General features: G+C 35.9%; 1 protein-coding gene across 3 annotated transcripts in view; it reads right to left on the bottom strand.

Moving 5' to 3' along the window:
- Positions 1–13,802, bottom strand: part of PALLD (palladin, cytoskeletal associated protein) — a 181,336-nt gene that overhangs the window by 98,689 nt on the left and 68,845 nt on the right. For all 3 annotated transcript variants that reach the window (XM_050973493.1, XM_050973494.1, XM_030239041.2), the window contains exons 8-9: positions 9,060–9,179; positions 7,901–8,213 (exon numbers count right to left, since the gene is read on the bottom strand). In XM_050973493.1, the coding sequence (XP_050829450.1) occupies positions 7,901–8,213; positions 9,060–9,179 (433 nt within the window). The remainder of the gene's footprint in view (positions 1–7,900; positions 8,214–9,059; positions 9,180–13,802) is intronic.

The following is a 13,802-nucleotide window of genomic DNA, read 5'->3' as shown; positions in this document are numbered from 1 at the left end:
TAATTTCAAACCAAATACTGAACTTCTTCTTTGCAACCAAATTATAGACTTGTGCTTCCAATTTGGTGTTTCTTATAGGATATAGACAGGGCCTCTGAAAGAGGTCCAGCCACTGTCTCTTACATGGTTTTCTTAGTGTTCTAGAAAGCACCAATTTATTTCTTTGACAGATATCTACTCCACCAACACGCTCCCTCCACTGGACAAGCCTTTTCCATTCCTACCTCCATAAAAACCTCTAAGAGAGAAATAAGGCTTCTTAAGACAAGGATAAGGCTGACAGAGCAGGACCTGAAGCACTTGCTCAATTTTTAGGTCTTCTTCAGTATACTTAGTTATCTCTATTGATTCTGTTTATGATAGAAAAAAAATAGCATATGTAAATTCTGTAGCTAAGTTTCATAGCATGTACATTGAACCAGAAAAAAGCAAATGCCACTGAGTTCCAACCTCTTACTTTCGTCACCAGAAAACATTTCTTAACACAGAAAATTTAAACATAGTTAATATAAGTACATGCAAGAGATAATGGCAGCTATACCTGAGAACAAAGATGAAAACTTGAAATGACATAGGAGAAAAATTTAGTAGTACAATCACAGATAGAAGAAGCATGGAAACAATTGCATAACTTTAATTAAAAACATAATCTGGCATATGTTAGGAGGGAAGAGAAAAATAATAAAATCAAGTAGCTATATAACTATGTGAGTTTATGATTAAACTTAATGAGCTAGCACCCTGTCCAGCAAGTCTCCTTACTCAAGGATGGGCTGACACTGCTGCAGAGCTTTTTAAAGCATGGGCATGACCAACTGCAGGTAGATGAGTAGGACTAATTGCAGATGGTTTCCATGATAAGGTAAATTCCAAGAACAAGTCTATTAAAGAGTAGGCACTGGGAGTTTGACTGTATCAAGCACCTTAACAAGTTTGTGTTTAGATAGTTTAGCTACTTTTTTTGCTATATGTTAAAAAGCATGCAGTAAATTAGCTATTCAGAAGTTATCCTTGCTAAAAAACATCCTCAAATTACCTTTTTTTTTTAAATTTCTTCAAGGAAAGAATAATAAAACAATTACTAATCAGTCCTCATAGTGTTGAAAATTTCAAGCTGAAGTCATGTAGCTTTGAAATCCGGCTCAAACATAATAACTATTTAACCCAACTACCAATCACATAATTATGCTTGTCTATCACAGAGAACTGTAGTGTCCAGAATTCTTTGAAGTTCATGTTATCAAAAGAAACTTTATATTTATCTATCCAGACTCTACCAAACATATTTTCCAAAGAAAGTGAGGATTGACAGAACAAGCTTTGGCCAGTTCCCCTCTCTGTCTCATAAACTGATATTGGTTGATCTTTTTATTTCAATTTTTTGACTAATTGAACATCATAAAAACTGTCAAAACCTGTACAAAAGAGACAAGTAGATTTCCTGAAATAAATATTGTATTTTTCAATACGAATCAATTTCTATGTCATATCTCAGTAAATCCTTACTCAGTTGAGTGAAGATTTCCAGTCTCTCATTTTGGATTAGAATACTAAGTGCTGTATGCAGAAGTTTTTTTTTAATTTCTCAACAGACCTGGGTGCCAAAGGAAGTGTCACTGCAATCTTCTGTTTTACTAGGTAAAAGTGCTTTGCCTGAATCAGATGGGACATTTCTCTAGGAAGTCACTCAGAAGGCAAAAATGAGAGATATACTATTACTGAGACTTTAAAATTTAGGTTTCCCTGAAAACCAAATCCAAAATTATGAACACCATCTGTTTCAGTTTTTCAGCTTCATCTTCTACCTTCTACAGTTGGAATGAGCAGTCCTGGCAAATGGGTTTAGCTCTATCCAGACAGAGTAAACAAAGGTGGTTCAAAACAAGAACTATATCCCTTCTCATCTACCTTTCTCCTCATAAGTTGATACATTTACAATTTCAAAATTATGTGCAGACTGGATATTTACATGGTCAGGGATGAAAGAATACCAAGGGAAATGTGGCTGCATGCCATATTCAAAGCCATGTAAAAATTAAGTACATATGATGATTAGGCTGCAAGGATTCGCATGCAAGGGAAGCATTTAATCATTTTGCTTGAGATTTCTATCCTGTGATGCCAAGAGAATCCTTGAATATTTCTGCAGGAACTCCCTATCCAAAAGCATGTTGAGAAATTCCCAGAAAAGGCTGCATTTTAGAAGAACTGACCACTTGGATTTCCTTTGCTTGAAAATTTCCATGTATTAAATCCACCCAGTTATTTAGACGAGAAGGAAAGAAGCAAACAAAAAACCCCAACAGAAATGTTTAAAAAATCAAAATGTTTCATTTGAATGCTTTTAGTTTATGATTACCAGAAAACTATCCATAAACCGTTTGCAGATGGATAGTACAACATTTCCTGCTATATTTTCTGGTTCAAAGGTGCATCATAAACTGTTGGCACAGTATTCTACTCAATCTTGTCACAGAAAAACAAATTGCTCTAAATACATAATCCACCCCCTAGCCCCAACATTTGCTGTCCTTTTCTTAGAAAAAAATCACACTCTTGGTACCTTGAGGGGCGTGTGGTGTTGGTAACAAAGGTATGAGAGAGGCAAACAGAGCTATAAAGCAATACTCAGTCAGAAAAGAGAGGGAGAACACTCTTGGAGGCACTAAAGACTTTTACAAGTTTAAAACCTGTGTTTAACTGAAAGCTTAAAATGCACAGGCTCCAGCAAGTAGCTTAACTTGTGCATTTGTAGCCCAGAAGACCAATCATATCCTAGGCAGCCCCAAAAAAAGCATAACCAGCAGCTTGAGGAACCTTAATCTCCCCACTCTTGTGAGCCCCCACCGGCAGTGCTGCATCCAGCTCTGGGATCCCCAACATAAGAAAGACATGGACCTCTTTGAACAAGTACAGAGAAGGCCACAAAGATGCTCAGAGGGATGGAGCACCTCTCCTGTGAAGGTGAGCTGAGAGAGCCAGGGTTGCTCAGCCTGGAGAAGGTTCTGGGATACCTTAGAGCAACTCTTCCAGTGCCTCAAGGGGGTCTGTGGAAACCTGGAGCAGACAGGACAAATAGGAGTAATGACAGTGATAGGACATGGAGCAATGGCTTTAAACTGAAAGGGGGTAGGTTTAGATTAGATATTAGGAAGAAATTATTTACTGTGAGGGTGGTGAGACCCTGGAAAAGGTTGCCCAGAGAAGCTGTTGCATGCACCATCCCTTGAAGTATTCAAGGCCAGGCTGGAAGGGGCTTTGAGCATCCTGGTGTAGTGGAAGCTGTCCCTCATCGGGGGACAGGAACTAGATAATCCTTAAGGGTCCTTCCAACTGAAACCAATCTATGATTCTATTAATTTCCGTCATAAACTGGATAATTTCCCTCATAAGCTTGTCCTATAAACTGGATTACTTTCAGTGTTAAAGTACAAATCTGAAAAAATGCCAGGGTCCTGTGTGCATACCATGAGGGCACAAATAGTATATGTATTTCATTGCTGTTTCAAGGATATTTGACTTTTCTGGTTAAAATACTGATTAGCTTTTATGTAGGCAGGATGTACACTTAGGTGTCTCCACCTACTTGGGTCAGAAAACATCAGTGCCAAAAGGAGAAAAAACAGAAAAAATAAATGTATCACCTTTAACCTCTCTTGTTTTCCACATCTATTGTTAGAAAGCTATTCAGACTTCTATTGCTGCAGATTTTAAAAGGCTTAAAGTTCATTTGTGATTACCCTTTGACACTATGTTAACAAAGACACAAGCAAAAAGGAAATTTCTCAGCAATAACTGCAGTTGGTTTTGTGTCATGCTATTCCTTGATCTGAAATAGGCAATGAAATGCGACTTTCAAACTATTTTACATAACACTTCCTATTTCCTCTCTTCTGTCTTCCCCTAGTCTCAGAGATTATAACAGTGATCCAAGATCACTAAAAAGACAACAAATGCCTTGTTTTAAACTTAATATTATCTACTGCATTCAGTCCACAAATGTACCAGGAGAAATTATTACACTTCATATTCCTTTCAGGATTTGCAACTTTTGCATAAGAAATGAGTCTGAGAAAATGGGGAAAAATCCTATTTATTAGTATATTCTCTCATAAAGCCTCCTCTATTTTCATATATTATTTGTTATTAGTAAATTAGTAAATAAACCCTGGTCCAAGTGCCTGATGATCACTAATTTTTTCCTTGTTTTAACTCCATTTCTGTTAAAAATATATTGTTATAGAATGAGAGGAAAAAAAGCATTACAAATGAAACATCCATATATTAATTGTAAAAACAGATGCAGAAAATGCTGTGGACTTGTATTATTATCAAGAGATTAACTTTATGTGCAGTTCTCCTGCTTTACATTTTAGCAAAGTTAGTTAGCATTAGTTATTTCTACTACAGTAGAAAATAGGTGTAGTTCAAGGTTTAATTGAGGGTAGACTTTAACAGCAAGATAAAGATACAAAGGTCCTTATCAACCTTGAATCAGCAGAGCAGATGAAACAAAAGAAATGGATATGGACAGACCTTTGCTCATAAATATAAAGCTACATGAATCATTGAACTGTTGCCTATTCTCACATATTGTTTTTCTATCCAGCTCTTCTCAATGTATTCTAAAAAGTTTCTTACTGCTTGCAGATATCAAATACAATTATTATGGAAATAATAAACTCCCTTTAAGCTTATACTCTTTGTGGTCATTGTATATGACAGACTTGGATAAAACTCCAACACAAAGAGGCTGAACATGAGACAATTGCAGCAGAGCTCTCTGGTCAGGCGTTAGAGTTCTAGACAGTCAGGAAGCTCTGGCACCACACTGTAGTTACACTGAGTCTATGAACTTTAAAATGATGGCTTGTTACAAAGCCAACAAACATCATGCAGGTACATCCAGTAACCATACGAACACCATCTTTTTTTCTCTTACCATTTTAACAGACACAGGGAAAAATAACAGTAATACCAAGCCACTTGAATGGAAGTTCCTAATTTGAAACTATAGACATGTTATATAAAGTCCTACAGGACAGCCTTATGTCATTTTTGCAGACATTCACCCTGAGAATTATAAGGGGTTTAAGGGAGAACCTTCATACGCAGACTTCACACTGAAATTACTATTAACACCATTTGCCTGATTTTGAGAGCTGCAAAATATCTTAACATACATTGCTGGGGAGCTTCTGAAACCTCATATGTGTATTACACCATTATGGACTGAAAAGTCCAAGGCACAGTAATAGCTCAGCCTCCTCAAATATGTCACTGAAGCAGAGATCAGAATCACAGAAATCAGGGGTTTTTGTCCCAGTTCAACACTCTACAGAAACTCATGTTGCAAACAAGACATAAAGAAATATTGTGCCTTTTAACCATATTTAGAATTATTGTCTTCTAGATTTCACTTTAGCAAAATATCTGGTGTTGATTACTTCCCCAATTAATTCTATATACATTTTTCCCAGAATTTTTTTATATTGTCATATTAAACTCTTTTAAATATTCTTAGTACCAGACTGAAGCAACAACTAATGATGCCTTAAGGATTACTAGACTGTCTGTAACCACAACCTGAATGGCTTTTAGGACTTTAAAAAACACTTTTCAAGCCTGAAAACAACTAGAGTAACTCTCTGCAGCATGTCCACTCTTGCATTAGATTGAATTGTGATAAATCATTATTTATAGGTGTTGGTTACAGCTATGCTGCCAAGATGCAAATTTATTTAATACTTCAAGAAGATACTCAGTCTCTCCCTCTTGTTAAATTAAAAATAATAATAAAAAACACAAAACCAAAACCAGCCTATCATTCCCAAACTCTTTGCAATTACTTTCAGTGTTGGCTGAAGAAACTGTTTTCAGAGAGTTCACAGATAAACCTGTTAAGTAATTTATAATTTATGATAAACTTGAAAACAAAAGATTATTTTGGAAATTTAAAACCAGTCTTCCTGAAAAATAAACCTGATAATGATTTTCAGAAGCTTAAAGCTCTCTCCATAGTTAACAATTTATAAGTTTAAATAACTTTTAAAAAAGGTTTTAAGTGCGCTTGCTTTTATTCACTGCTAGTATGTGCTGACTCTATCATCTCTATGAACAGATATACAATTCCATAGATGAGTTCTTTTCAAGAGAGAACATTCTCACGGTTGAGAGAGCTACTTTACTACTCAGCTAATTTTAATGTAATTATTTTGTTCACTTTTACTAAGGAAGAGTTTTCCAAATGCTGAAAGCTGATTTCAAGTGTCTGCAGTCAGGCATTTCTTTTTCTCCTCTTGTTGGCACTCTTTCCCTTCCTTATGCTATCACTGTGCTTGGGAGAAAAATACTTGGCTGAGGAGAAGGCAAGATTTCAAATTCTGACAGCAGCACAAACTTACACTTCCTTTGACCAAGCAGAACATGTATCCTGACTGCAGTCTTGATGCTCTTGTGCATCAAGTGTTGTTAATTGCAAAATAGAGGAACAAAGTGTAATTACACTAGGGATTCCAAGGTCATCAATTTGAACATCAGCAACTGAAGGGACTTTTGCAATAGCATCCCTCTCACGTTACTGTATTTTATGTTGACTCTGTGTTTAAAAACAAAACAAATTTTGCACACATATTATACAATGTTTACACCACATTCTTTCCCTTATCTCAGGCAACCTTGCTTCTGGGAAAGAAAGCTCTGGGGTGAAATTTCTTTTTTACTGCTCTGCTGGAGGCACTTTCTCCTTTCTTCACGAGTGGGTCTTGTAACAGATATGCATGCTGGGTACAGGACCACCTCCCCCCTATATGCACAACCACCACCATATACACTGTTTTTTCACTACTCTGTCTTTCTAGTTCCTCCACTCCTCCTTCCCTTCCACAGTTGCCAGAGACTGCTTAGAATGACAAAGAGCAACTGAAAGAAAAAGTGGTGAGTAGAAAGGGAATATGTTAGCTTGTTGTCTCAAATGTGTTTTTGTGCATGTGTTAAAACACACGTGTTTAAACACTCATGTGTTTAAATTCAACATGAGTGCTAAAATAACAGCATTTTTATATTTTGTAATTTTCCTGTGAAAACATGGAATAAAGCAAATGACCTAGCTTAAGCTTGAAGACCATGTTTCAGGCTTCTTCTTAAACACTTTTTTATTATTTATAATTCCTTCCAACTATTGATGCAAATTAAAGAAAGATTTAGTTAATCACATTCCAAATATTCTTGAGGGAGATGGAAAAGAGGAGTCTGTGCAATGTTAAAATCAAAGAGCATAATATCGCTTAAGCATAAGGTATCACCACTAAAAAAGGTAAAAATGTTACTGTAACTTTTTTGCCACTCATTTCTCTGTCCTTTCCTAGAGCTTTGCATTCTCAGATTTTTAGCTATAAGAGAGCTATTGTAATCTGGCTGAAAACAGGATGAGATATGTGTTATACATAAACATAAGAAATAATAAAAACATTAATCACCTGAATATCCAATGACTGCCCAAACTCAAGCACATGCAGAAAAAAACCCCAGACCTAACCAGTGCTGAAACAGAAATAGCTTCCAAAAATCTCAGGCCACTATGATCTTTAGGTACGGTGACTAGGGAAAAAAAGGCACAGAGCAACAGCCACGACAGTATTTCTCTGTTTGTGACTTTCTCTTAAACCTCTCTAAAGGCATTGGGATATAGAATGTACTTCCCTTTGATGTAGCACTATGTAAAGGAAACAAGTCTCTCCTCTGTTCAGCTCTTTGGCACATAAATCACAGCAGCAGGAAGACTGCTCAAGGGACAGGCACCATGACTGTCCGTTTGTCTAATGCTAAATTGCTTCAGGCAAAAATTTGCTGTCAACAAATATCAAGTTTATAGGAAACAAAAACACTCAAAAATACTCACAACTTTGGTTTGGCAAGCACAGGTGGTGGCTCCTTTGTGGGTGAAAGCAAGACAGCTGGAGGTGGGATGGATTTATCACCATTTGGCTTGCTGTTAGTCATTCCATTTACTCCATGAAGAGGATGAATGCCATTTGATTTTTCCTCAGACAAACTGAGCTGTTGTTGAAGGTCTATCACACCAGGTCTCAACTCAGTGTTGTTTGCTTGGTGGGTATCTGTAAGTTTCTTAGGAGGAAGCTCAAGAGAGCTAATTTCAACTGGAGGAAGTGGTGAGAAATGATGGAAATCATCACTAGAGCATTCCAAGTTGGCTAAAAGAAATCAAAAAGAATGTCTCTTCAACAAGTCATAGAAAAAGTACATGGTAAATACGGTGTATTTTCAGTTTTTTTATAGGCGAAATATCTTTGGTTTTATAAAGGTATTTTTCTAGTCCTTGGTTTTCTAGTCTTTGGTTTTATAAAGGTATTTTTCTAGTCCTCCTATTGACAATTTATGCCATAATTGATAATTATGACTCTAATTCAAGAGTCATGGATGGCTATTTATTTTCTGAGTGTGCCTCATGCAAAAGGCACAACTAGAAACCTTAGGAAACTCTCTAAATCTATTTCAGGAATATAGGCATTAACTGAGATTAACAAGTATGGACAACAACAGCTAAGACAGGACTTCCTCTTCCTGGAGTTTCAGGATCACTAAGGAAAAAATAATTAAAAAATGCTGAAGAATGCATGCATACATGGCAAGTTTGCAATGGCAGCTGGGTTAGTGCATCCCATGACAATATATATGGAAACACATCACAAAATTAAACATATCATGTCACAGTGTTTTATTTTACAGAAGGCCACCACTAGTAGCATAGTTACATCTCTTTAATTTTGCCTCTGCTGCCATCTAGTCTTGAACCCTAATGCTTAAGATATGCCAGGCTTGTGGCAAAACTTTAAAAATATATTTCACATAATAAAAATATTAAACCAGTAAATGAACATAAGAAACACTCAGTTTGCTTTATATGAATGCACTGAGGTTGACAAACCCCATGTCTTACAACAGCCATTTTCCACAAAGAAAGCAGACTGTCAACTTCACAGATAAAAGAATTATGTAAGATTTATGACTAAAAGCTCCTCTTTCTCTTTGTCACATACCTGAGCAGACAGTTAGTTGTGCACTGCTTGTTACTGAGCCATTCTCATTTGTTGCTGTGCAGGTGAAAATACCTGAATCTTCAGGAAAAGTTTCTGCTATTACAAGTGTACATATCTCTTCTGGAAATAGAAAAATAAAGTGCATCATAAACTATTTAAAGGACCATGGAGTGTTTTTTACACTGTATGTTAATAGGACACCAGAAAGTAGACTTTTACAAAGAAATACTGTGAGAACTGCAGAAGAACCTTCAACAGAAATGGCTTTAAGGAAAATAATTTTGCATCTGAAAAAAGTAAATTCATCAAGCTAAGTTTTCAAAACCAGCTTGAATAGTAATTTTGCAGTTACAAGTCTGTGCAGTCATTTTACACGTTATGTTTTTTTAATACAGGATAGTACTAATTAATCTGAATGATTGTAATGATTTCCAGAAACAATTATCTTTCCAGGCTCTTTTTGTGTCTCTAAATAACACCATCAGTACAAATGTGTACAATTCTTTCTTTCTTTCTCTGATTTTTTTTCCTATATTTAATGCAACTTCAGATCAAATCCCATTTCAAGTAAAACTAGAAAACATTTTATCACCACTTCCAATTAGCTCTTCTGTATATACTAACCAGAATTAAAAACTCCAGATGCATAAATATTCCTCTTATGCAGAGTTTGGGAAAATGATTTCTGTCTCTGTCTGCACAGCAGTGAGAATTGATACATTAAAAATATAATAAAACCAGTCTCCAAAACCTCTTCAGAATGCTGTGATAGATATATTCCATAGCTGTTTTAAATTTGTTAATTCTACCTTGATAAGCCATGGTATAGGCTTTGATTATACCAGGATTTCTGTCAGAAAATTTGTGTGAAGTATATTAGGTTGGGTCATACAGTAACTTTTACAAAATCAATTTTATCCATTTATAATGGGCACACTTAACTATTTAGGCATATTTTTTCCAATTATTCTAAGAAGTCACTTTATTTTATCTCTGCTTGTAATGGTACGTGATTTTTAAAGATGTGACAGTACAGATGATTTAAATAATCCTACTATTTATACAACATACAGATAAAATTTTATGCCTGGACAACGCTACATTGCAGGTTTCCTCAATTAATTCAGAGTTTCTTTTCTTTATGCTGATTTTTTAGTCTCAAAACCAAAACAGAGAAGTTTTATAACATTCAGTTTAATTAAAAAAAAAAAAATGCATTTTGCATTTTGGACACTTACACACAGTCCCAAATATTATCACAAAATCAGCTAATAAAAGCATATTGTAAAATGAGGAAAAGTACTTTAGAATCTAATAACTTCCATATGAAAATTATTCTGTTGGAGCAGTTCAGCAAGGTCAGGTTCACTTCTTATAGGTCAAATAGGAAAACATTTTCAAATAGTGGTTGTTTGTTTTTTTCTCCCCTGTGGAATGACTGACTACTGTCTCTTTTAGACAGTTAACAAAAAAGTTATGAATTTTTTCTAATTATAAATGACAATGTGTCCAAAAGCTTCCTGTACTGGAAATGGGCTAAAAATGAATGACTGACTAAATATTTGGCTCACAGTTGGTTTTCAGACAGCAGAACATGCCTTTATTTTGGCATCACAAACCAGTCATTCTGTGTAGCTGCAAGAGTCATGTCTGGTAACACTGTAGCACGTTGGATCTTATCTAACACAGATGAAGATTAATGACTCATGAAAGGTCTTATCAGGAAAGTAATGGGTAACACAAGCTAGTTTTTGAACTACTAAGATCAGTTTTTTTTAGAGCCTTGGTGTGTCATAAGCAGTTGAAGCTGTATTGTTAACCACACGTGCGTACTCCTGGACTGAACTGACCCTGGGGATGTAATGCTATACAGGCAGCATTCTAGTTTCCTGTTCATTTAACAGCAGAATGCTGAAAGCTGGATCTTTCAGGACTGCAAAAGAAGATCACTCCACCAGGCTGAGAACTGCTCTCTGAATGAGGTCAAAGGCAATATAAAACACAGCACCCAGCAGAAGTCCTATTTTTCAAACAGAAGAGCTAATTAATGCATAACATTCTTCCAGCTTTTTAAGTGTGTAAAATGATCACATGAGAAGAGCCAGTCTTCACTCTTCAGTGACAAAAGAATTCTAATGAATTCTACAATTATGTGCTTGGCTTACTGACAAGGTATGTTTTCAAATAATATATGGTAGATTGCAGGAATCTTTGTAAAAAATTTCAAAGTAAATTAATGATTAAAATAATCAGAGATTAAAATTCAGGCTTTTCAACCAGACAAATAAACTGCAACACATTTGTGATCAATCATAAGAAAACTGGCTAAACTGAAAACATGAAAATCCTAAGAACAAATCAAAAGGCAGCATGGGCAAAAAGCACATGTGAACAACACATTGCTATCTTCTTTATCGATTTTCCTCCTCCAAGCCAAGAATCACTCACCCCTTGCTAAAAGGCTTACTACTGTGGAACACATAGAAATGAAATACTAATTTGGCAAAAGAAAGGTTCTTTCAAGATTTCCATTACACACTCTGGATATGCTCAGTGTTCTGAGTATTTTTCTACCTTTACATCCTGACTTATGTAATTATTTTACTTTCTTGTACTGTGCAAAGCAGAATCAGAAGATTTGAGGGAAATAATGTCTGTTCTACTTCCTGGCATTCATCAGCTGACAAATAATTTCATCACAGAAATGTGTTCCAGAAAGCAGCTCTGAAATGCTGTTCTCAGGCCTTAAAACATATTTAACACTTGACTAAATGAATACAAAAGCATTTTGTTCACTGAAACATGTAAAATGCTTAGGCATGCAAGTACTTGACTGTTTTGTCAGTTATTTAGAAAGAACGATTACATTTTACACAGCAATTCTTTCCCTTTATGGCTCATGAGTCCATTAGGAAGAATAAACTTTGGTAAGAGAGAAAACTGTAGCGTTTTAACAAATTTTATTACTGGCAGCGTGTTTACTTCAGAATGTTTCTCTGTACTACATTAAAGGTAGAGCAGTTCTTATATCTGCAACTTCATCTCTGAATGTGACCATTAACTTCCTCCACTGTAATGCACACACAGCTGGGAAAATAAGTACAGTCCCTTGCTGGTAGCTGTTCATTCCCATGCAATAAACAGATCAATTTCCAGAGCTGTAGGTTCAGAGCTGTCAGTTTTCTGAAACACAGGGACAGTGGGAAATCACAGTTGTGGTTTCCTGGTAAAAAATCCAACAAAACAGAGCTCTTGTGTCTTGTTCTCCCTCATGTTCCACAAGTGTCTCACTCCAGTTAAACTCAAAGCAATAGGCCCATCAGGTTACTTCTCATATAGGTATCTGTGCATCTTTTATATAAAGAGAATGGAGAAGAGTGAAAATAGAAAAGAATATGCAGATTAGCCTAATAAATGGTAGCACAGCAGACCTGTAGATGCCTTAGCTTGCAATAACGTAACAAAAAATGTATTCAATTTGCCTGTTTCTGATGATTGCCATCCCATATACCTTTATCCAGTCAGACAGCCGTTCTGGCTTACTTAATAGGCTTTATGTCACTCAAGGAATGAAGAGTAAAGTTTTTAGAAGATGCACAAAACTGACTATGTTTGAAGATATCTCAAGCAGCACCTACAGAACACCGAGATGAAAACTGAACGACATCAAATGTGGTTGTGAGCAATAAAATGCAGTTTTAGGGCGGAGAGCCTAGGTTACTCAATATCTAATCAATAACCAAGACATCTGCTACCTAGCCAGATTGGGTACAATAAATGGGAACACAGCTATGGCAACAAAAACTTTAGCCCCCAAAACATTGTTCAGGTTTGAGGAGAAATTAATCCACTTATCACTGTCAAGGAAAAGTTTATGCTAAAGCTTACCCTAAGGCAGTTATGATACTGTAGATGCCTAAGCCACTTTGAAGTTAAGTTAGGTATAACCATGAATATTAATGCACTCCAAAAAGATTTAAATGTTTACAGTTGGGGAGGAATGACAGCGGTGGGGTTTTTTTAAATCACATAGTACAAAACAGATCAGTTGTTTCCTTTGAATTTTCCTTTGAAGCATCAACAAGCAAGGATAGTTGTAGCAGTCAGACTTAAGAGGAGGTCACTGACAGGGGCAGTAGGTATTAGATACCTAATTCTGTAGGTATCTTGGGAGCACAGAGTACAATTGAAAATTTAATTGACAAGCATTAATATGTAAACTGATCAGACCACCTTAAATGAAGGGGAATTTTAGCCTATTTTCAGTTTTTCTCTTAATCTGACTTCTTGAAATATGGCTCATAGAACATTGGTCTCTCCAAGCCCTTGCTTCTCAGCAGTGAAAGAAGACAAATCCTTAGTCTTAATTCTCTTGTTTTCACTAAAGAGTGCAAGGATCTGGCGTGCATGCTAACCTACCAAACCTCCTATGTTTTGAATTTCATCAGCTACCAGAAAGGTGATTTTCTTGCTGCAAGGAAGCAGTAAGGATTTCTCTAACATTTGCCATGTATTTTCAGTTTCAAATGTTATGTAGAAACAGGGGGGAATTTCTAAAGTAGTTATTTAGCTAGAGTGGAGACTCTGGAACACAGCAGCAAAACAGGAAACAAGAAAGCACAATCCAAGAGAAGTGATGACTATCTTTTGAGATGTGTTTTGTGAACATACACAGTATTGTGCTTAGGAAAAAAAAATTATGTATTTGTGGCAGTTCCTGGCAATTTAAGCAAAATTACTTCA

This window comes from Serinus canaria, chromosome 4 (genome assembly GCF_022539315.1).
Source record: "Serinus canaria isolate serCan28SL12 chromosome 4, serCan2020, whole genome shotgun sequence".
Taxonomy (NCBI): Eukaryota; Metazoa; Chordata; class Aves; order Passeriformes; family Fringillidae; genus Serinus; species Serinus canaria.
This window is presented reverse-complemented; position numbering and strand designations above follow the sequence as displayed.